The sequence below is a fragment of the Micropterus salmoides genome, unplaced genomic scaffold, assembly GCF_014851395.1.
Source record: "Micropterus salmoides isolate LMB-PRFRI ecotype aquatic unplaced genomic scaffold, ASM1485139v1 Ms_hic_scaffold_14, whole genome shotgun sequence".
Taxonomy (NCBI): domain Eukaryota; kingdom Metazoa; phylum Chordata; class Actinopteri; order Centrarchiformes; family Centrarchidae; genus Micropterus; species Micropterus salmoides.
In genome coordinates this window covers 15,915,637-15,939,104 of record NW_024040485.1, presented here as the reverse complement: position 1 = coordinate 15,939,104, position 23,468 = coordinate 15,915,637, and the positions used below count along the sequence as shown (strand labels likewise).

The 23,468-nt window shown below is 39.0% G+C and overlaps 2 protein-coding genes across 4 annotated transcripts in view; both read left to right on the top strand.

Annotated features, from left to right (window-relative positions):
* Window positions 1–5,819, top strand: part of LOC119902074 (laminin subunit alpha-3-like) — a 61,722-nt gene extending 55,903 nt beyond the window's left edge. Inside the window, 8 exon segments of the mRNA XM_038717978.1 lie at window positions 1,157–1,290; window positions 1,480–1,660; window positions 1,787–1,945; window positions 2,071–2,236; window positions 3,149–3,303; window positions 3,609–3,702; window positions 3,825–3,944; window positions 4,437–5,819. Coding sequence (XP_038573906.1) covers window positions 1,157–1,290; window positions 1,480–1,660; window positions 1,787–1,945; window positions 2,071–2,236; window positions 3,149–3,303; window positions 3,609–3,702; window positions 3,825–3,944; window positions 4,437–4,579 — 1,152 coding nt within the window. The 3' untranslated portion in view covers window positions 4,580–5,819.
* Window positions 5,820–7,054: 1,235 nt separating this feature from the next.
* Window positions 7,055–23,434, top strand: LOC119902073 (tetratricopeptide repeat protein 39C-like). Of its 3 annotated transcripts, none has more exons than XM_038717975.1 (15): window positions 7,055–7,175; window positions 7,335–7,508; window positions 14,369–14,417; window positions 16,140–16,268; window positions 16,439–16,553; window positions 16,719–17,124; window positions 18,039–18,207; window positions 18,331–18,424; window positions 18,506–18,613; window positions 18,709–18,818; window positions 18,912–19,035; window positions 20,266–20,363; window positions 20,507–20,611; window positions 20,703–20,741; window positions 22,661–23,434. In XM_038717975.1, the coding sequence occupies exons 2-15, from the start codon at window positions 7,363–7,365 to the stop codon at window positions 22,748–22,750; spliced, it is 1,782 nt and encodes a 593-aa protein (XP_038573903.1). In that variant the 5' UTR covers window positions 7,055–7,175; window positions 7,335–7,362; the 3' UTR covers window positions 22,751–23,434. The 3 variants fall into 3 exon arrangements, 2 of the variants coding, with proteins under 2 accessions (XP_038573903.1, XP_038573904.1); XR_005444285.1 differs by lacking the exon at window positions 22,661–23,434 and adding exons at window positions 21,012–21,226; window positions 21,326–21,617 and having other exon boundaries at window positions 7,087–7,508; XM_038717976.1 differs by lacking the exon at window positions 22,661–23,434 and adding an exon at window positions 21,012–21,619 and having other exon boundaries at window positions 7,087–7,508.
* The last annotated feature ends 34 nt before the right edge of the window (window positions 23,435–23,468 follow it).

Below are 23,468 nucleotides of genomic sequence, written 5' to 3'. Positions count from 1 at the left end.
TATCAGGATTACAGGAGCCATTTTAATAAGGTCTTTAAATCCATTTACAGTTTTATAATCTCTGTGACTCTACTACAAGTTCATCCCTCTTAATGTCAGTCTGAGTGTATGCCAAACTGAAATCATTCTAAATAAAATTAAGTAATTTCCTGCATGCTTTACTGAACAGCACAACAAGCACAGTTCAAAATTCCCAAAATTCCTGTGTCAAAACACACCTCTGAGTCAATACAAAGTTTTTGGGGGTTGTTCTACTATGACACTCTCAATGTAACCAAAACCATCTAACGCATTTATTATTTAGTACCTGTAATTACAAGATCCATACCGAGCTTCCAGTTATCATCAATACTAACTACATGAGTGATGAAATCATAACTACCAAATTAAACATGGCTATCAAAACGGTTACATGCTGATAGTTAACTCTCTTTGGGAGACATCTACTGTATTTCTGCTCTGCATAAGAACATTATTTGAACAACTGAGTGGTTGAGCAGCAGAAAATGTATCTTAATTTTTTTTTATTGTTTAAGGCATTTTAAAAGCTAAACTTCAAAAAAAAATATTCACAGTTTCCAGCTTTGCAATTGAGAATGTTTACTGGTTTTCTATGTCCTCTATGATAGTAAACTGAATATATTTGGGGTTTGGACTGTTGGACGGACAAAACAAGCACTTTAAATTAATAACTTAGATGGGCATTTGTCTCTGTTTTTCAATGTTTTATTGACTAAACGATTACTCGATTAATATTAATCAATTAATTAATTAATAAATTAAATTAAATAATCGGCAGATGAATGGAACAATTATTGTTAGTTGAAGCCTTGCATTCATTTATTTAATGTAACAACACATATCAGTGTTCTCACCTGTGGGTGGAAAAACCTAGACACTTCGCTTAGCTAAAACTTAGCTTAGGTCTTTTGTTTCACTGTCAGTTTGTGAAACATTTATGTAAGTAGTATTTTACATACATTAACTATGATTGTTGTCTTACCACGATACCTTGTTTTACCCTTCCTACTTTATTTATTGACAGAGTGGAACCGCTTTGGAGACTTTTCAAAGATGTGTGAGCAAGCAATGATTTGAGGGCCAACGTGATACCTCATGCTGAGTGTCTCTTTTGTTCTTGTTTGTGCTGTTTTAGAATGGTGTGATGCAGGCTATAAATGAGAGTCTATCAGCATGTACATTACCAGCCCTGGTTCAACATGCTTATCGCGTGGGCAGCCCTACTAGCAGTCTGAGCTACAGCCTTCCACTACAGGTCTTACAGCCCAGGTAAGTAACCTGTTTTCCCTCGCTGAACCATTTCACAATGCAAATGCACAAACATGAAACTTTCAGTGGATTATTTCTAAATGAAAAGTGTGCTTGGCTGAGTCTATCAATTAAAGAACAAGGCAACACTTACTTCAGAGCCAACACACCCAAACACTAAAAATGATGTCTTTCCTTATCCCCCTTAAGGCCCCACTTTTCTCTAGATGTCAGGACTCGAGCTCCTGAGGGCCTGTTGTTCTTTGCTGCTACAAGAGGAGGGCGCTCTCATCTAGCTTTATACATATCCAAAGGCAGGATCAGACTGTCTGTAGGCAAACAGAAGGAGATCTTCAACAGGGAAAAGTACAATGATGGAAAATGGCACTCGGTCAGTGGACTGATATCCTAATCGCATGCATTTTGAGACGATAGCATGAATCGCTTAATTCACATGAGAGAGCAAATCTAAATACATTTTTATTCCTAACGTGTTTAGTGAATATGTTGGCTGCAGGTCATATTCAGTTTGGAGAAGAAGAAATTTCGACTGGTCGTTGATGGTATCAGAGCCCAGGATGGTCAGCTGACAAATGCTGAGTTGACATCTATGCAGCAGTTTGTGTCACCTGTGTACCTGGGCAGTGCCCCAGAGTCACTCCACAAAGAGCTGAAGGTAATGTGAAACGTACTCAGGGGTCGGTCCACAAATCCATGTAAGCACACACAAACAATTCATTAACAAATTGTAATGTAAATATATATGCATATTTTACATTTTGTTTTGTTTTTAACTTTTAGACAAAGGCCCTTCCAAAACAAAGTGTGTCTGGGTGTATCCGCAATTTTAAAATGAACGGAGCGTCAATGTCAAATCCAACAATGAACCATGGCGCTGGCCCCTGCTTCGAGGGACAGACACAAAGAGGGGCTTATTTCTCAGGGAATGGAGCACATGTCCTTATCAGTGAGTATATCTCTCTGATAGCAATCTGGTAATACAACAGAAGCATTTCTAATGACCATAATGATCTCTATAAGCTTCTGCCGGTAGGAATTGCAGCCGCAACCACAGAATTCTCCTCCTCATAAACATGTCAATGGCACAAAATGCTTAGAAATAAAAAGATGTAGCTGTATAGACATATCAGAAAAGGTGCTAGTTATCAAAGAAGAGGGATGTAGGTGATTGAATGTGAATTTTAAATTGATTTCTCACAGGAATATTGTTGTGATTTCAGTAATGGCTTATTTTACAGGTTTAGCGCTTTCTTAATATTTTCCCCTCAATCCTGAAAAGGACTATCTCTTTATGTACAATTAAAATGTGATACTAATTATAATGATTTGAGAGAGTGAGAAAAAAAGGAGAGCACAATTGGGGATGTTATGAGCAGTTATGAATATCCCCAACATGTTCTTGAAAACTCCATTTAGGAGATTCATTTGACTCAGGTAAATATGAATGTAATTTTGAAATATTTATTGTGCATTTTTGTTGAATGTTCCGTGTGCTGGTAAGGTACAACCACACAGGAAGTCCTATTCTATATTTTTGCATGTTCAACTTACCTGCCCTGAATAAACAGTGCCTAAGTTACACACTACATATTAATTGGAATTGATTAATTAAGGAACAATGTCTCGCATTTTCTCTATATTTAGTACCAAATTAGACAGTCCTTTCAAAGACGCTTCCTAGAAATCAGTTGCACGTCAGTTTCTTTAAAGAAACTATGAGATCCGTAAGAAAGAGTCTTATTGATATATTCATTTCATGGCTGTCTCCTCATTTTTTCATACTTCACAGTCTAAATTATGATATCCAAGATAAAGCCAGTGATGACAACCATGATAGTATCTGCTGTCTGTATTTCAGACAACTCCTTTGTTGTGGGCTCCAGCTTTGAGCTGCTGTTTAATATTCGTCCACGGAGTCTGACCGGACTCCTGCTACATGTCAGTGATTCCAGTAGGAGCCAATATAGGCCTGCGACCGGCCACCATCTCAGTGTCTACTTGCTCAGAGGAGAGGTGAGATCTGATCACACATTAGTTATTTTTAGTCTGGCTAGATACCCCTAAAACTAAAATGTTTAGTTTGGGGAAAAACAAAGCCTTAGCTGAACTGAGTCTGGATTAAAAAAACCTCATCTCTTACTTACTATACATAAAATGCTGTGTGCTACTGTTGGACTCCATTTGATTGTTCTGGGGACTTAAACATAACAGGACATATCCCAAATTTAATCTAGACAGAAAAAGTTCTGTACATAAAGTGTGTTCCCCGTACACGTGATGATTAAAAGCATTGTGTTTGGACATGCTCCCATTTACAGGTAGTGGCGCACGTGAAAAATGGAAAAGGGGAATTCATGGTGTCGGTGAAGCCAAAAGCTTCTTTATGTGATGGAATGTTTCATAAAATTTCAGGTACAATGCACACAATCACTTCATTAAAGACGACATCATTCAAGACAAACTAAAACTGCTTTTAGAACCCATTAGAACACTAATTGTCTTTTGCATTAAGTCACTGTCCATGTGTCTCTTAGTAATCAAGAGGAAAAATGTTGTGCAACTGCACGTGGACACAATAGACAATTACAAGATTGGACCATCGTCTGCCACTACAACTTTGACCAAAGACTCCTTGTACGTGGGTGGCATTCCTGGTGAGTATTAATTTGTTATTCTGAAAGTTAATCTACTAAATTTGGTTTAAATTAATTTTATTCACACATATCAATATAAATATGAAAATATCAGAGCAATATAACATATTAATAAGGTATGATAATGCAAAGAAAAGGTCATAACGCAGGTTTATTGTGTGGGTCCCCTTGATAAGTACCAAACAACTATCATGTAGTCTTTAGGCAAGCCCCAAACTATTAAGTATAACTACAAATAAATATAAATGACTCTTAAAACATAAAATACTGTAAAGTGCAAAATGAAATGATTTTATAAATGAGCAAATCAGGATTTCTTTACATTTTTTCATGATCACTTTGCAAGAGTTTACAAAATGAGAAGGATTTGAATCCCCATCCGCCTGTGTTGGTTAAGATACAGTTAGCTAATAATATCAAATACATTTGTAAAAACTAACCTGGAACAATGTAATCTCTTACCAGTTCACCACATTTACCTTTCTGCTGCAGAGATATCAACGCAAAAGCTGCTCCCTGTCACATCGTCCTTCGTGGGATGCATCCAGGACATGAGGATCAACAGCGACGCGGTCTCTTTTGACAGGCTGCCTGGTGTGTTTGGTCCAGTCAACCTCAGAGAGTGTCCAGACTGAGCGGCCGCGTCTCCCTGCATCATCTTTCAACAAATCCTTGGGACCATGTCCACCATCAACCATGTGCAATCTGTTACCAAGACAGAGAATGTGTCTGTGTGTAGGAATGTATATAGATTATGAGGAGTGTGTTTCAGTGTGTGTGCGCCTGTGAGTCTATGTATTTGAGTGTGTGTGTGTGTATGTGTGTGTAAAAATAGATTAAGAGATGGGCAGCAGCTTACCGTTTCATAATATTTGCTGCTCGGTTAAACATTTCTGTATTTATTTTGTGATAAAATCATGTATCATGGCACCAATTCACAAATGCATATTCTAACAGTTGTTTTACAGTCTGATGTGTTGGTCCATTCATTTTCTGTCGACAATCAAATGCTTCTGAATATGCTTGTGATTGGTCAGGGCTGCAGTATGAGCAACCCAGCACTTTAAGAAACCAAATGATGCCTTTTGTGATGGTGCTGTAATGGAGATCAACATTATTGGTTGATTGTTTTTCCTTGTGTGTTTGTTGGACTCTAAAGTGTATACTACAATAATTACGTTTACACCCATGGTGCTCAATTCAGTGACAGTTCAGGGGCTGCCTAGCTATTTTATAATCATATCCACATACCAGCTTGTAGATTTCTGCATTTTAACTGGTTCAAGAGACATGGAGTATCACACAGCCCACGAAATCGCATGTATTTTTCCCATATTGTATTACTGTTCTGAATTTATTTTTCATTTTGCATTCCTTTGTCATGCATGAGGACGTTCTGTGTGTCTGTTAATGTCAGTCACACCAGAATACAGCATGTACTGAAGTTTGTTGAGCATTGTCTATGAGTTGAAAAACCAATATAGATACCATAAGCATAAGGTCACGTTTGGGACCATTTAACCCATATTACTATAAAGTTGAGTAGTAGTAACATAACAAAAAACAAAATGGATTTTATGTATTCAACTTCCCAGCAAGAGTTTACTGACCTGCTTTGTAAATTTGTGGAAAAAAATATGCATGATGATTGGACAATATTTTACATGCATTCCTGTCTAGTGACCACTAATTTTTAAACCCTTTTGTAATCTGTATTGAAAAACAACTTCTGACTTGTGATCATGGTTAAACACATAATTATATGTATTGAGACATGCATTTTTTCATCTGGGATTAATTGTTGAATTATACTCAGCAAAATGTGTATACTTTTGATTGTTAGATTAGACAAATATAATTAGATTTCTTTTTGAATAGATCTCATGTTTAATATTGGCAAGAGGAAATTGTGATTAACATCTACTGTGTTGGAATACACTACATAATGTAGAGATCTCCATATGCCTATATTTTGGGAGTAGGGTGATTCACTTTGAACTAGATAAGATAAGATAAAGTGTAGTTCAGTAATTACACATCTAAGAAGGTTTTTCATCTTTGCTATCACACCTTTTATGGCCCTTAGGGAATTATGATATTCTTAGAATTTGACTAAGAGCAAAGCAGCTATCAATAACGTCACTGAAGTCATAGTATTGTTTCTGGAAATATGGGGATTTTTAATGGTCTGAGGAGAAATGTAGCTGAATATTGTATTTTTTAAGCATAATCTTTAAATTTGACAATTTTAGATTTAATATCTAAAATAATTTTTAAATAAAAGTTAAGATAAAACATAAGAATTTAGCATTTCTCCACCAGAATTGTACACTTGTGTGGAGAAGGCTTTGACCCAGCATTTAGACATGCTGCATCCATGTGTCATTTGGAAGCTAGTATTTTCCAAAAATATAATTGAACCAGTTTATTATATGTGACAAATTTACTATTTTTAAACTATTAAAAATTTATTTTTAAACTACTATTTCTACTTTTTTAATTTAATGAAGGGAATAGATTTAGACTCGTGACCTCATTATTAATAAAATTACACCTGTGGAGTAACATTACACACCTGCTGGATCCTGCTGGACCATAGCTAGAGCCTCCTTGATCAGATATATCTTTCCAACTTGGTCTTGAGGCGCTTTAGCGGTGGAGCAGAAAATACCACGCCCACTTTAATGCTGCCTTTACGGGCTTTGTGAAGTAATGAGTGAAGGTTGCACAGTCGTTTAAACAGGTGCTGCACCAAATCCTGTAACCCCTTAAGTTACACTCTGCAACCTAATTAGGTACTTTGTCACATTTTCAAAAACAGTGACGCCTCTATAGTATAAGACAGTGTCAAACATTTTTGATATAAAGTTATAGACCACAAAATTTAGTGTAAATCCGATATGCCACTTTATCCTATGAAATATCTTTTTATTTAGTAGGACAGAATATGACAAAATATAAACCATAACAAAATATACTCCTTAAAGACAATATCAAACTACATCATAAAACATATTAACAGCTCTGCCACTGATTGATTCCCGCTTTTCTAATTTTAAAAGCCTCAACTCGATGATTATTGCTTTGTTTGGACTGTCGTATTAATATATCCGATAGCACGGAAAGGCAGCACATTTCCTGTCTGCACGGGGACACAAACCACCGGTCAGGCGGCAGAATACGGAACAGAGATACGACTGCTGGGTAGCATACACACTAATGTGTTTTGTGGTTAGTTGTTTGACCTTATTCGCTTATTTCTCTCCTCGTGTGACAATATAAATATGACTGCGTTTGCCCAAAACTGCGCCACTGGCTGAGACTGTTCTGCTTGGAAGTAAACTAACGAGACGTGCCTACGTCCCCTCCCTCCTTCTCGTCCGCGTTCAGCTCCTCACCTCCGGTATCGGGTATCTCAATGGCGGACCCGCCAGAACCAGCACCGGGAAGCGTGGAGGAGGAAAAGACAGCCCGTATTAACGACGCAGAACTGGCACTGAAAGGAATCAATATGCTTCTCAACAATGGATTCAGGGAGAGCGACGAGCTCTTCAGAGCATACAGGTCTGTCTATCTCAGAGACAATAAGCAATATTTCTGTTTCTATTCTGACGCCTGGGGAATATTTCATTTGGTAAATGTTATGACAGGTGTGGCAGATGTTTTTTAAACTACTGAGGTCAACCAGCATGATAAGACGCCACTATGGCATTCATTTCCCTCAGGACTTGTGCTCTGTGCTTAGCTTGTAAAACAAAACCCAACATCCTTGTGTAGTGTCACCCAAGATGTGACTTGTGACCTGACACTGAAACAGTTTAATGCCTTTGTTAATAATACAATAATATTGCTCTTAATGTGTGGTTATGTCTGTTAAACATAACGTTGCAAAACGTTACAATTCACAGAAGACATGTTTAACAGGTTAGCATTCCTGTCTTCGCAGTAACTGGCTCTCAGTTACTGCGAACAGGTTTGAGTTTGATCTGTCATCTTGGCCAACTAGTTTTATTCACATCACAACCACATAGGCGTGTTTTGCAAAGCCAAGTGGCATTTATTGGATGTAATTCAGTGTCCAATTGTAAAAGTTAGAATAAATTTAGAAATGATCCTCTAACCCATTGGTTCGCATCCTGACTGGATACAGACAATTAACAGGATAGGAAATAGCTACACATTCTATGCTATGCTAAATATTTATTTTTCACACATAACCCTGATTTCCCCACTTTTTGTGTCAATTACTAGGTAAGTAAAAAAAAAACCCCCACACTTATTAAGTCCTATTCAAATAACGTGAGGTTTGGTTGGCCTTGTTATAAGCAAGCTGTGATGGGTCACAACAACTAGACATTGCTTTGTTTAAAGGGGTCACAAGCTAAAAAGGCTGATGTAAGAGCAACAACAATTTTAGACTAACAAACTAACACTATGAACGTTGTCCACTCGCTGCTCGGTTGCAGGATTTGGTAATATCCTTCAGTTGTGCTGTGCTGTTATTGTAAAGGACAGATAATTTCAAGGATCGGTTTCTCTTTCAACTTGAGTGTTGATGCCACAGAAGGGCACCCCCTATGTGTCCTGACCCCTGGTGAAAGCTTAAATGTCACCTTCCACTAATTGCGTTTAGCACTAGGTGTCATCCTGTTTTGATTGCATTACGGCCTGCAGGGCATTTGCCTTGGTTTTAAACTGACAAAATTAAAAAAATTAGACAGGCTGTCAGTGCCTCCATACCAGATACAGGGTATGTGGTATCTTTGTGTCTGCTTAAATTAAATTCAAATAGCACAACACAATTTGACCCTATCAACCATAAACACCTAGAGGACATTATGCAACATCTGAAATCCTCTTCCTGCTGCCTTGATATTACATGGCCTCAGATGTTCTACAAACTGTCAACATATTTCTTCTGTAAGGTTTCTTTCTACTGGCCCTGAAAACTGTAGTCATCAAGTCAGTCTAAAAAAAGAACAATCTTGACGCATCATGAGCAATAATAGGCCCATAGAAAACCTCCCGTTTTTAAGTAAAATCATTGAAACACCTATTTTTCAACAGATTAACAACTTCTTGGCACTAAACAACTCTGATGTCAGGATTTCAACCACACCACAGCACTGAGACGGCTCTTGTTAAGGTCTTCAATGACATCCGTTTAAACACCGACAGTGGCAACAAAGAGTCCACGGCGTAGTCGTAAGCACTAGTGTGTTTGTTCCAAACTGCCAAAAGCCAGTTGGCAGTGGGCTTTCTGTGTTCCACTTTGTTGAGTTTCATCACCACTGTTTTGAGTTTAGCCACTGCTGTTGGTGTAGGCTACTATAAACAACGGTGACTGAAACTGAATGGATCATGTTTGAGTTGGAGCTGATTACTGACTTTTATTGAAATTACTAAAATGCGGAAATGAGAGAAGCCGGAAATGCGTAGGAAGAAATGCAGTGGTGCAATCCGACCAATACAGTTCTTGCGGTCTGCGTCGCTGCAATGTATATATCACATTTTGGGGAGGTGCGCGTGAGGCTATGCATAGGCTGCAGCACAGACTTCTGCGTACCTACGGCGTAGATTTGAGGCAGAAATATATATTGGCCATTATTATTATTTCACATGGTTGACTACAACATAATAGACCAACTGTAAAACTGGGTTGGACTTTCTGGCCAAGTATCACACAGGTTTGAATCCTACTTAAAGGGCAGGGACCACATTGTTTCTATAGGTAATCACACATCAGAGCTGACATAAATGACCTGTGGAGTTCCCCAAGGCTTCATTCTGGGGCCTCTTGTGTTTTAACATCTACATGCTCCCACTGGCTCAAATTAAGAAAAACAAAATAATATGTTACCATATTATTATTGTAACATTATGCAGATGACACACACATTTACATAACCATTTTACCATGGGACTATAATCCCATACAAGTGCTGAAGTACATTAAATAAATCGACAATTTGATGTGCTAGAATTTTCTTCAATTAAGCAAAGATAAAACTGAAGTAATTGTTTTTGGAGCCAAGGAAGAAAGATTAAAAGTCATTTCTCAGATTCAAATGGCAATGTTCAAAACCACAAACCAAGCAAGAAATCTTTGTGTAGTCATGGACACAGACCTGACTTTCTACCGCCACCTGGAGATGATTACAAAGTCATGCTACTATCACACTGTAATGTTGTCTTTACAGGACTCCCAGACTTTCTGGAGTCCTCACTAAGACCAAAAAGGTGGATCACATAACTCAGTTTCTGAGGTCTTTCGAATGGCTTTCTGTTTGTCAGATTTTAAAATATTGCTGTTGGTTTATAAAGCACTGAATGGTTTAGGGCTAATATAAATTTGGAATCTTCTGCTACACTATGAACCATCCAGACCTCTCAGGTCATCTGGGTCAAGTCTAGGGCTGCAGCTAACGATGATTTTAGTATTTGAAGCTTCTGTAGATTATTTCAATGATTCATCGATGCGCCGTTTAAGAAGTACTTTTGCTTGTGCACATTTTAGCTGAGAACTGCAGCTTACTTTGGCTAGCCTTCAACTCAACAATCAGTCATGATTTCAGTTAAATGCTATAGTTGCTGTTACTGTTACCTTGTCTGTGGTCCGCTGGCAGAACACCGGGGCTTTTTGTTCAGCTGCCGTTGGGCTGTTGCTGAGGCGACATAAGTTTCGTTTTACGTTGGAGGGACGGTAACATTACAGAGTTGATTTCTTTAGCTTGAAATAATCCCATACTTTGGACACTTTCTTTTTTGTCCCTCGCTGTTTTCGCTCTCTTCCCCCACTTTGCAAACAGCTCCATCATATTCATGTCGTGTTTACGCTGTGAACACGATGTGTGAAACACTGTGCTGTACAGTTACAGGTGCTGGTCATATAATTAGAATATCATCAAAAAGTTGATTTATTTCAGTAATTCCATTCAAAAAGTGAAACTTGTATAATGTATACAGTCATTCCACACAGACTGATATATTTCAAGTGTTCATTCCTTTTAATTTTGATGATTATAACTGACAACTAATGAAAACCCCAAAATCAATATCTCAGAAAATTTGAATATTGTGAAAAGGTTCAATATTTAAGACACTTGGTGCCACACTCTAATCACCTAATTAACTCAAAACGCCTGCAAAAGGACTTTAAATTGTCTCTCAGTCTAGTTCTGTAGGCTACACAATCATGGGGAACACTGCTGACTTGACAGCTTTCCAAAAGACGACCACTGACACCTTGCACAAGGAGGGCAAGACACAAAAGGTCATTGCTAAAGAGGTTGGCTGTTCACAGAGCTCTGTGTCAAAGCACATTAATAGAGAGGCGAAGGGAAGGATGTGGTAGAAAAAAGTGTACAAGCAATAGGGAGAACCGCACCCTGGAGAGGATTGTGAAACAAAACCCATTCAAAAATGTCAGGGAGATTGACAAAGAGTGGACTGCAGCTGGAGTCAGTGCTTCAAGAACCACCACGCACAGACGTATGCAAGATATGGGTTTCAGCTGTTGCATTCCTTGTGTCAAGCCACTCTTGAACAAGACACAGCTTCACAAGCGTCTCGTCTGGGCTAAAGACAAAAAGGACTGGACTGCTGCTGAGTGGTCCAAAGTTATGTTCTCTGATGAAAGTAAATTTTGCATTTCCTTTGGAAATCAAGGTCCCAGAGTCTGGAGGAAAAGAGGAGAGGCACAGAATCCATGTTGCTTGAAGTCCAGTGTAAAGTTTCCACAGTCAGTGATGGTTTGGGGTGCCATGTCATCTGCTGGTGTCCACTCAGGGTCCGAAATTAACTTTTTGGCTCACCTGCCACGGGGACTGGTAGATAAAAAATCCACCAGCCAAGCATATTTTTTACCGGCCAAATCACATATACATTAATTTCAGTACATTTAATTGATATGGTATTTTTAATGAATAAGTGTACATAGAAGTCAAAACAGAGCAACAAATAGTAAGACATGGAAGAGGTGGAACTAGCGCTCATAACAGTACATTTGAAGGTTTTGTGAAACTATCAGAACTTAAACCTCATAGTCATCCGACAACTCACAAACTTACAAAAACGAACTAACAAAATATATTTATATCTTTAGTTTTCTTCCTCTTTATCCTGTTTTTCTTCCTCATCCTCCATTTTGCCCATATATTTTTCTGTAGAGCTGATCTTTCCCAGCAGTTTTTTGAAAATTTATTCATTTATAAAAATAAAAAAAAACACCAGCCAGGGCGGCCAGGACAGGACGTGAAAACAGGACATGTCCTGGGAAAACAGGACTGATGGTCACCCTACCATAGCTTCATATAAAATGTTAGTCTAGCAAACATTACAGGAGGAAAAACGGTTTCACTTACTCGCACATCCACTCGAAGTCAGAAAGTGGCCTGGCCTTCTTGCCAATGGCATGTACAGTTCTAAACAGTAGCTTCATCTTCTTGCTGGTCTGCTCTGACATTGCCATTAGCGCTGTCACAGAAGTTTTCGAGAGTAGAGGCTCAGATTGAGCCAGAGACACGCAGGCAATGTGACAATTACTGTGTTCATGGTCACGAATGTTCTCAAGCTTCGTTTTATTTCCGATGACAAATGAGTTGTTTCTGTTTTTATCTTTAGCATACTGGCGACACACAGAACAACTCATCACGACCGCGTCAGAATCATATTGTAGCCAGCCTCTTGAAACTCCGTTCTCTCCAAACCTCCATTTCTCACAAAACTTTCTTTTTTTATGTAATTCGTCCCCCTTTTCGTCTGTGGGTTTTCGTTTTAAAGGTTGGCTCACTCCTGGTAAATGTCGCCACATAATAGCTAATAAGCGGCAGCTAGCTGCAGATCGGTGACTTTGCAGTTCGTACCGCGCTTTCTCCTTTCCACACTCGCGTGGCCGACGTTGCTATGCAACCATGAACAGAGGCGCGCTTGGAAAAACGGGCGGCCGGGCGCGTCTCAGTGTAAGAGTGTAAGTGAATGTCGCGATATTACTGATCATGGAAAGATTTTGCAGCGGTGCTGATGAATACATTGTAGGGAAAACACTGATTATTACATTACTATTTTGGCATGAACATTCACCCGCCAGTGTGGCGGATAGCCTTTTGAAATTTACTCGCCAAACGGAAAATCTACCCGCATTTGGCGCTTGGCGGGTGTTAATTTCGGACCCTGTGTCCACTCCTTGTGAAGCTCCCCCACACATTTGAATGGCCTTTTCCTGACAATCCTCTCCAGGCTACGGTCATCCCTGCTGCTTGTGCACCTTTTTCTTCCACACTTTTCCCTTCCATTTAACTTTCTATTAATGTGCCTTGATACAGCACTTTGAGAACATCCAACTTCTTTTGCAATTGCCTTTTGAGGCTTTCCCTCCTTGTGGAGGGTGTCAATGATGGTTTTCTGCACAACTGTCAGATCAGCAGTCTTCCCCATGATTGTGAATTCCACTGAACCAGACTGAGAGACCAATTAAAGGCTCAGGAACCCTTTGCAGGTGTTTTGGATTAATTAGCTGATTAGAGTGTGACACTTTGAGCCTACAATACTGAACCTTTTCACAATATTCTAATTTTCTGAGATTTTGAATTTGGGGTTTTCATAAGCTGTAAGCCATAATCATCAAAATTATATCAAATATCTCTTGAAATATCTCACTTTGCATGTAATGAGAATATATTAGTTTCACCTTTTAAGTTGAATTACTGAAATAAATGAACTTTTGCACAATATGCTAATTTTTCAAGTTTCACCTGTAAGTATTGAGTGTTGTACATGCTCATACTTTTCATGTTCATACTTTTCAGTTGGCCAACATTTCTAAAAATTTATTTTTTTTGTATTGGTCTTAAGTAATATTCTAATTTTCGGAGATACTGAATTTGGAATTTTCATTAGTTGTCAGTTTTAATCATCACAATTAAATTAAATAAACATTTGAAATGTATCAATCTGTGTAATGAATGAATATAATATCCAAGTTTCACTTTTTGAATGGAATTACTGAAATAAATAAACTTTTTGATGATATTCTAATTATATGACCAGCACCTGTACATAGATTAAACGAAGCATCGATACAAATAATTTGTGTCGAAGCATTTTATGAATCGATTTTATCGATGAATCGTTTCAGCCCTAGTCAAGTCTCCCTTCTATCCCCAGAGTCAAAACTAAACATGGAGAAGCAGCCTTGAGCTTTTATACACCTATATCTGGAACAAACTCCATAAACTGCAGGTCTGCTGCAACTCTTATGTAAAGCACTTTAAACTGCTTTGTTATTGAAATGTGCTATAGAAATAAACTTGTCTTGACTTGCCTAGCCAAAAAGATGGAGAGAAGTGAAAGACACATACACAGCAATCTATTCACACAGCACGTCTCTCACTGACATGCCACCTGTTCTTTATCTTCTGTTTCAGGAACCACAGTCCTTTAATGAGTTTTGGGGCCAGTTTTGTGAGTTTTCTGGTGAGTCAAGAAGCTACATCCTTTTGCTGACAAAGATTATTGTAAAGTTCCCTTTTAATAAGCACTTCTGTTTCCTAATGAGGTTAAAAGAATTTCCTTTGTGTTCCGGTCTTTCACAAAAACAGAGGGGTGACTGACTAATTATGGTTTTCATTGAATGATATATTTATAATCAAATCATAAGAGTACGGTGCAAGTTCAAAATAAAATGTATACGGGAGTCTTGAGAGTACATTGTTTACCTTGGAAACAGTAGGTAACAAAATGTTTTTTACTCCTATCCACATATTCGTTTCTCTTGGAGCTTTTTACCAGTAGATGAAATATACTTATTATTTTGGACAAATATACCTTTTTTAAATTAAAAATAATTAGACCTAATAACAAGTCAATCATCTCCTCTTGACTGATATGTGGTGCCAGTTGATCTACTGTACTCCCTGCAGCAGGTGGTGAGATCTAATAGTTATTTAACAAACCTTTACTTACTTTACTTTATGACTCAGAATTCTTGCTGCTACCTTCAGTGTCGTTCTGTTAATCTGAAGACTAGGGAGGACTGGTGAGATTGAACTGTCAGGGATAAAGGGAGCAAATAAAGAATGATGTACACACATAAGGGTCACAACATAACCAGATTGTATTGTGATATTTCATCATTTATCTTTGGATAGTCCCTTTAAACTTGACAAGACTTGTTTGGGGGACTTGCTTGGCTCAAAACACAAAACAAGACTACATAACCTGTTTAAGTTGGCCATGCAAAGAGAAACTCTCAAGAAATTAAATAAAAGATAAAACAAATGTTAGTGAAGGCAGTAACTGGGGTTCTTCACCGATGAATGCTTCATCACATTGGAGGTACTTCCTCCCTTGCACGAAATACACTGCAGGTGTTACATTTTGCTGTGTCGTTAACGTTTTTAGTGAACCTTTGACAAACTGAGATTTGAGCTTTTGCTGCAGTCCACAGTCCATCATGGCCCAGGAATGGAAACAGAGTTACTCTTTTCTCACAGGTTGACGTACTACGTAACAAATGATGTAACATTAGGTCCACGGAGCAGGTCCTCATGCTCACTGCAGTTCAAACAGGATTGCGACTGAAGTATGCAAAACGAACCAATAAGCAGAATAATGCATCCAAGGTTCTTGGAAAATTTGGTTCAAACCCTGATAATTATAGACTATCAAAGAGTTTAATTATAATGAACAAACTGATCAATTTAGAGCTATTATAACTTTTATAATTCAATTTGCCAGTTAACAATTTTATGTTCTTATTCTGTCTGTAAATGAATTGAATTTTAAAGTTGTTTTTTTAGTATTGGCAAAATTAATTTGAACTTTGTTATTCATTTACAAATGTGTCCGCCCATCACGTTCCACCTCACAATACATTTGCTTCCTGCTTTAACATTTACAGTCTCCATTTTGTGATCACTTCAGTTTGAAGACTGCTCTTTAATTAGAAATGTTTGATCAGTGTGCCACCTAGAAATTAAATGAAGCTTTTTTTTTTGTGGCAGAGCCAAACTGTGTTTGGTTTTCTGCAGGTGGCTTCATGTCGAAATGTGTTTTGTTTTCCTGCTTTCTGGACTCCAGGGTTCAGTCCAGGATTTTTTTTTTTTATAGATGTTTAAGACCTGTGTATCACAAACATTCATTTAGGAATAGCTGTACTTAAATAACAGGGTTACTTATGTGGCTGCCTTTTTGTAGAATGCCATTATGACGTTTGAAGAGGAGAAAATGCAGATGGCCTTTGAGGACCTGAAAGCTACAGAGAGACTGTGTGAGAGTGAAAACACTGGAGTCATTGAAACCATTAAAAACAAGATCAAGAGGAGTGTGAGTAACTTCACTTAATTTAAACACTGAATGTAATTGAGCCAGGTGAACAAATGCAATTTGACTGAAAAGGAGCATTTTATATTGGACCATATTGTCCAGGTTTTCTGTTTGTTAGCTTGCCTACTTGTCACATCAGTTTATAAGTGTGGGGGTGTTTGTGTGGGCAGATGGACTCTCAGAGGTCAGGAGTGGCTGCAGTAGACCGACTCCAAAGGCAGATTATCATTGCAGACTGCCAGGTTTACCTGGCAGTGCTGTCTTTCATCAAACAAGAGCTGTCAGGTAAGGGAACTTTTAGTACTTGTTGGATAACTATGGAGACTGCACGTTCATTGTTGTGAAATGAAAATAATGAACTTTGAAGTTATTTAGTCTGAGTTTTGCTTTTTGAAATGCCACTAAACTTGAAAGCATGTCTTACTGACCTCATCTTCTATCCACTGACAGGATACATCAAAGGAGGCTGGATCCTCCGTAAAGCCTGGAAGATGTACAACAAATGTTACGGCGACATCACACACCTGCAGGAGGGCAGCAGAAGGAGAGCCTCTGAACAACAATCAGTGCCACCTTCATCTCTGTCTTCCTCCTCTGACCCGTCCGACCACAGCCGCTCCTCTTCACCCGGGGCGAGCCGATCCTGGAGACTGGACGGCATCAGCCCAGAGGCTCTGGATCGGCTAAAAGGTTCAGTCAGCTTTGGTTATGGCCTCTTCCACCTTTGCATCTCGATGGTGCCACCGCACCTACTGAAGATTGTCAACCTGCTGGGCTTCCCCGGTGACCGTCTTCAAGGCCTGTCTGCCCTCAAGTATGCCAGTGAAAGTAAGGACATGAAGGCCCCCTTAGCTACGTGAGTACGTGAGTGAGTAAGTTTGTGTATCTGTATTGTGGCTATCACTGAAATGTGACATAACTAAAAATTCAATAGTAAACAAAAGCATTATATCTAGAGGAAAGAAAGGAGATCATCTTTGTGAGATGAAGTACTATCTTGTGTTGGTTTGGCTACCATGAATCATGTCATAAGAGGAGCCAGACCCATTTGGGATTTTTAAGACTCATACCGATTTTGATATGAGGATTGTAAAATCCGATATATCCGCCTATATTCTCTTTTTTTTTTTTCCTTTTCAGAAACACATAACATAAACAAAGATTATCCCTAACATTTGCTGTGTAGTTATGAGACTTCACCAACTGTCTTCCCTTTCTTTCTTTTCTGAATTGTTATTTATTGGCTGTTAGAAATAATTTTACTGATTTATCTGCAACTTATTCATATTGGTCGATAATATTGGCACACCGATTTATCAGTCGGGCTCTAGCCATAAGTGAAAATTAATTATCCTAAATTACCAGGATATTCATCACTAACTCATTGTATAATGGTTAATCAGTTTTCAGCTATATGGGATATTTAACAAATACAAAATCAACAAAACACAGAACATGAAAATCCTGTAAACAGCTTTAATAACAGACTGATGTCAGGCCCTGCTGCATAAATATCATGCCATCTTATGAATTCCTTCTATTTCCTAAAATAGGTTGGCTTCAGTGTCTGTAATTATTGCATTTTTGACATTTGGTCATGTCTAACAAGATACTTATTCTGTATTTGTTAAATATGGTTAAACTCACTTCATCAACCAATGAATTGAAAAAAACGGTGTGCCAGATGTTGTCATCTTTATAATTGGAAAATGACATTTTTTTTGCTGTACAGTATATCCTCACTCATTACAGTCTCTGCTTCCCTTACAGCTTAGCCCTCTTGTGGTACCACACAGTAGTGCAGCCCTTCTTTGCTCTGGACGGCACAGACACACAGGCAGGCCTGATAGAAGCTAAATCCATTCTCCAACAAAGGGAGGCTATCTACCCAAACTCCTCCCTCTTCATGTTTTTCAAAGGCAGAGTTCAACGCCTTGAGGTAAATACATATTAAGAATAAACCTTATTATCTACTACTATGTGCGTGGCCTAGTCTCCTGACTTGAGGAAAGCTCAATAATTTCTCAGACTGTAACTCACACCACAAAGTTCCCCTTTCTAGTGCCAGATCAGTAGTGCCTTGACGTCCTTCCGTGATGCATTAGACCTGGCCTCTGACCAGAGGGAGATTCAGCATGTGTGTTTATATGAAATAGGTACTATTTTCCCTCTCAGATTTCAAACCACCTTGCTCAGCACTGGTCTGCGTCATAATTTCTGATTGTCGAACATTTTAGGTTGGTGCAGCATGATCGAACTCAACTACAGCGAAGCCTACAGGGCCTTTGAGCGACTGAAGACTGAGTCTCGCTGGTCCCAGTGCTACTACGCCTATTTAACTGGAGGTTGTAACAGTACAAATAAATAAGGCTTTAAGGGCATTTTTTGTTAGTTTGGTATTTGGCTCCTAATCCATGTTCTATTATATTGTGTTGTGCAGTGTGCCAAGGAGCCACGGGTGATCTGGAGGGAGCGGTCACTGTGTTCAAGGATGTTCAAAGACTTTTCAAACGCAAGAATAATCAGATAGAGTTGTTCTCCATGAAGAGGGTGAGTATATATATTCAGCTGATTTTCTATTACAACATTTTAGTGCAAAACACACTGAAAATGAGTGATGTATGTGTGCACGCATTTTATTAGGCTGAGAAGCTAAGGAGCCCCAGTCTTTCGAAAGAACTCTGCATCCTGTCTGTGATTGAGATTCTTTATCTGTGGAAAGCTCTGCCCAACAGCTCCACTGCCACGCTGCAGACAATGACACAAGGTACCAGATTGTAAAATGTTTAAATCGCCAAACTACAGTTTTTGTTTTATTTACCTGGCTCATTTGTTGTTGTCGGTGTTGGAATCTGAGTATGGTTCGTCCTATGATTTCTCCATTACAAAACCAGTTGGAAAATCTGCATTTTTTTTTTGTTTGTTTGTTTGTAATTTAAATCCCAAAGTTAAAAAACCCGAAACATAGTTCTTCTGTTTTTAAACCAAAATGAAAAATCTATTTTTTTGTTTTGAATGTGTGATATTTGCCATAGCTAACAGCAATCTCCACACTGCATTTGAGCTGGGTGTAAACCTATAACTCAGACTGTATTTTTTTACTTGTAGGCTGTATGCAAGTTCAAAACGATCGACCGACAACGTGAACATTTTGACGATTTATTGACACAGGCATCGACACAGTCACCTACATTGAGATTCTTTAGTCCTTGTTTTAAACTAATTGGCAGGTTGAAGACCCTGAGGGAAAATGATGTAGAAACTAGATTCAAAAGAATATATATTACAGTAATTTCTGAGGAATTTTTTACTTCCTCATCATAAAACTCCTGAGGTCACCGTCATAACCACAGCCTTGTGCAGGGGATATTCCAAACTCCAGTTAATCCAATAATGTTTTTTACACCAAAGCCGGCATGTTGCTGTTAAGGATTTTATTTTGTGGGTCTAAATGATGCAAGGTAGAAGTAGCCTGTAGTACATCTAGAATATTGGTGTGTGTGTGTGTGTGTGTGTGTGTGTGTGTGTGTGTAATACTGTATTGATTTGTTGACACCAAAATTAACTCAGCAAACTGTACCTAAAAAGACAGACAGATTTAATGTGATAGAAGTGAACCTTGCCACAAAGCATCTGCCTCACATGCGGGAATGCTGGAAACTGGAACACCGTAAATGGGGTGATGATGGCGCAATGGATAAGAAGCCTTTGGTGTGAGAGACCAGGGTTCAATCCCCCACTGTGACCCATCCACCATTGTGTCCTTGAGCAAGATACTTAACCCCTAGTTGCTCCAGAGGCGTGCGACCTCTGACATATATAGCAATTGTAAGTTGCTTTGGATAAAAGCGTCAGCCAAATGAGTAAATGTAAATGATCACACAAACAAAACAAAAACAATGCATTTTTTTTTCCTTCATTTTTGAAATAGAAAAATGTAAGCACAAACCTTACACAGATTACTGGTCGTCACTTAACTATAATTTTGTTTTTTCAGTCCTGCAGGGGATTGATGATGCCTCGTGTACAGGCCTGAAAAATCTGCTTCTTGGTGCCATAAGTAAATGTCTCCATAATACCAAAGATGCCATTCAGGTACATGTCTAATTAATAATGTATATAGTGCTTGAAATGTGAGAGAGTGAAAAATACACTGCACTCAACTGTAGTTACAGGATTGTTGTAGTAAACAGTATGCCCCCCCCCCCCACCCCAAACACCAACCACCTTTTTTGCAGTATTTCCATCTGGCTGCAAGGGATGAGGTGGGTCGCCTGAGCAACTCTTATGTGCAGCCATACTCCTGCTATGAACTGGGCTGTGTGCTGCTTAACAACCCAGAGGCAAGTTTTATGGGTGTGTGTGTGTGTGTGTCTTACAGAGAGAGAGTGGAGAAGTCATGAAGTCTAAATATAATTGCTTTTTTTTTTCCAGTCTGCAGGAAAGGGCAGAATGCTCATGCTTCAAGCCAAGGTACAGTAGGTTTCTTTATTGCATGGCATTTGAGCTTCATGGTTCCTAAAGATTTGTACTCTATTGGTTTTCATTTGCTTATGGGCTGTTCATAAACTTTAAATAGTTGGTAGCAAGTTATAGGACTAGTTCTCATCTAATAAGCTTATTAGTTTACCCCTGACAAAACATGGTGACAATGTCAAATATTACCAATGGTATTTAGCAATAAGTAGATTGTTTGAATTTTGTCTTAGTTTTTGATAAAGGTCTAATAATTTTTTTTTTTAGGATGTGCATGCTCTGACAGATCAATACACTCACTGCCTGATCAGGTGATAGTATATCCAATAAAGGAGCGGCCATCCCCTTGAGAGGGTACAGGAGTTACGGGGGTTGATGGTGTCACACTAGCTGGATGTAGATTGGGTTTGTGTGGTCTGAAAAACTGCCTCCATGCCTGTAGAGGCTCGTCGTCCCCTGCTCAGCCACGAGATCATGAGGAGGTGAGCAAGAAAAGAGCAGCAGCGGAGCGTGCAGCCTACCCCACCTTATTATCTTGTTATTAATTTGTCATTTTCGTGCTTCTACTACCTTCTTCACAGCTCTATGTGACCCCGTTTCGTTCCGTCAACTTCAAGCTGCATTTCCCACAAGGAGACCTGCTACCTATTCACTTATTCTCTGCGGAGCGGAACGGAGAGCCGCTTCTGAGACGCGCTGCGGCCGCAACTGGTGGACTCACGAGCATTGACTTTAATGGCCGCGATTAGCTCCGGTGTCGCGCCGAAAAGTGATGTTTGGTAGGCCTATGTGTAATATCTTTGTTTATATTTGGAAAACGGGCTGTAGCCTAATTAACATGACTTCCTGCCAACTTGGATATAAAATGAAGACAATTTTGCAATTATCCTTATGACTCTGCATTATTTTACTTAATGTGTAGGCCTACCAACCAATCCACTCTTTTTTTACCTGTTAAAATACCTTTTAAATGGCCAATACAACTCATGAAATTTCAGCATTTCACCTGCCAGAAAATGATTGAAGCCTTTTGTTATTGACTGAAAGGTTATTTCTGCCCTGAAATTAGTTGATTTCAGTTGACCTAGTACTTTTTACCTCTTAAAATAAGTCTACCTTTAAAAGGCCAATACAACCCATAAAATGCAGTAGGCTATTTCACTTGCCAGAAAGTGATTGAAGAGACTGGGCAATACAGCTCCAGCAGACGGCAATCAGTCTTCGGCACCCGGCAACCGCGGCGCAGCCGTAACGCGCCGTAGACGGAGTCAGTGGATTTTAGGGGTAACAGGTGGCGGCGCTAGTTGGCAGGGACAAGCACAGGCGACATTCATGTTCTCCAGTGAGTGCTTGGCTGAAGTTATGCCAGGTTCCTGTCACCATGTCTTTGTGGAGCGATCAGTAAGCTGGGCTTCCTTTGTTATGCTGCCCTCATGCATGGAGAATGTTTTCCTGTTGGTTTACATACTGTGTATTTGCATTGTCTGTGTCATGAAGTAGTGGTAGTAGAAGTGTCTGAACACCTTTTTGTAGAACACAAATTGCGATTTGCATTGCCTGTGGGTGCAGCCTCACCCACCTGAATGGCGTTGGAGATGTCTGATGCAGCGGCATTGGCTTTGTATAGTGGATGGACAGCTGACATTGACGGAGCACCTATCTCTCTCTGCTGTTGCTGAAACGGCCAACTCTGCATGCCTGGGCAGATGCAGTGATGTCTGACAGGAGCACAGGGCTGTCTGCTACTTTAATGGGTATGCTGCTACATGATTGGGCAGCGAGTGCATTGATCGGTCCGAGTGGGATGACTGCAAAGCTTGTTAGTGGGCAGAGCACAAACAAAATAAAATGTCTATATTAAATTAATATGTATATATTTAAAGTTTGCATATTGTCTTTTTTCATGGACTATGCAGGAGGACTATGCTGGCTATGACTTTGAGAACAGGCTCCATGTTCGTATCCATTCAGCTCTTGCCTCTATAAGGGCTGAAGGCCAGCCTTGACACTTTATCTCCTCAGAAAGAACTGGAAATGTTTTTAAAAAAGCCACAATACCACTCTGGGCACTAATGTTACATTGTTTGGTTTGTTTCAATTAATTTATTTTTATATTCTGAGCCAATGCATCATTTTAATGTGTGCAATATATAAGTAATTGTTTTATGGGAGAACAGTTAAGATGCATTTCTTATCTGCTACCTTATTTCACAAAGTTATGAAGTGGAGTTTTATTGTTTAATTCCAAAACTAGATGCCAGTTAAATCAGATACATTTTTAAATCAGTCATTACTTCCACAGAGGGACAATTTTTCTACTGACTTGCAGATAAATCAGGTCAAGTAGAGTAATGGAAAGTCAAGAATTAACTGACAAAGCAATTCAAATGAGTGACTCAGCCTCTGACTTTAAGAAGCCGATATTTTTACCATCTCAGTGTTAGTTGTTTACTTTGACATTTGTGCTGTAAAAGGCTTTGCTAATCCAAAGGCATGAGTACTCAAATCCCCCCCCCCTTTTTAAGCAGATTGTTTTTATTAGTGTAAATATGTGTTGCACACAAGTTTTAATAGACGTGCCAACATCATGTTGTGCCACTTTTGAGTGGCCTGTTCTACTCTTGGCTGTAAACTGGTTCTCCTTTATATTGTTTGTTTTAAGATAATAAAATGAATATTGTAAAATGGAATGTTGTTTCATCCATTACACTAGCCCAGGTGAGT

Bases quoted from the DNA above. Each gene is read 5' to 3' on its own strand.
- LOC119902073 (XM_038717975.1), top strand. From the start codon at position 7,363: ATGGCGGACCCGCCAGAACCAGCACCGGGAAGCGTGGAGGAGGAAAAG. The intron at 16,554-16,718 runs GTAAGGGAACTT...ATCCACTGACAG, and splicing joins CATCAAACAAGAGCTGTCAG to GATACATCAAAGGAGGCTGG. The intron at 19,036-20,265 runs GTACCAGATTGT...TTGTTTTTTCAG, and splicing joins GCTGCAGACAATGACACAAG to TCCTGCAGGGGATTGATGAT.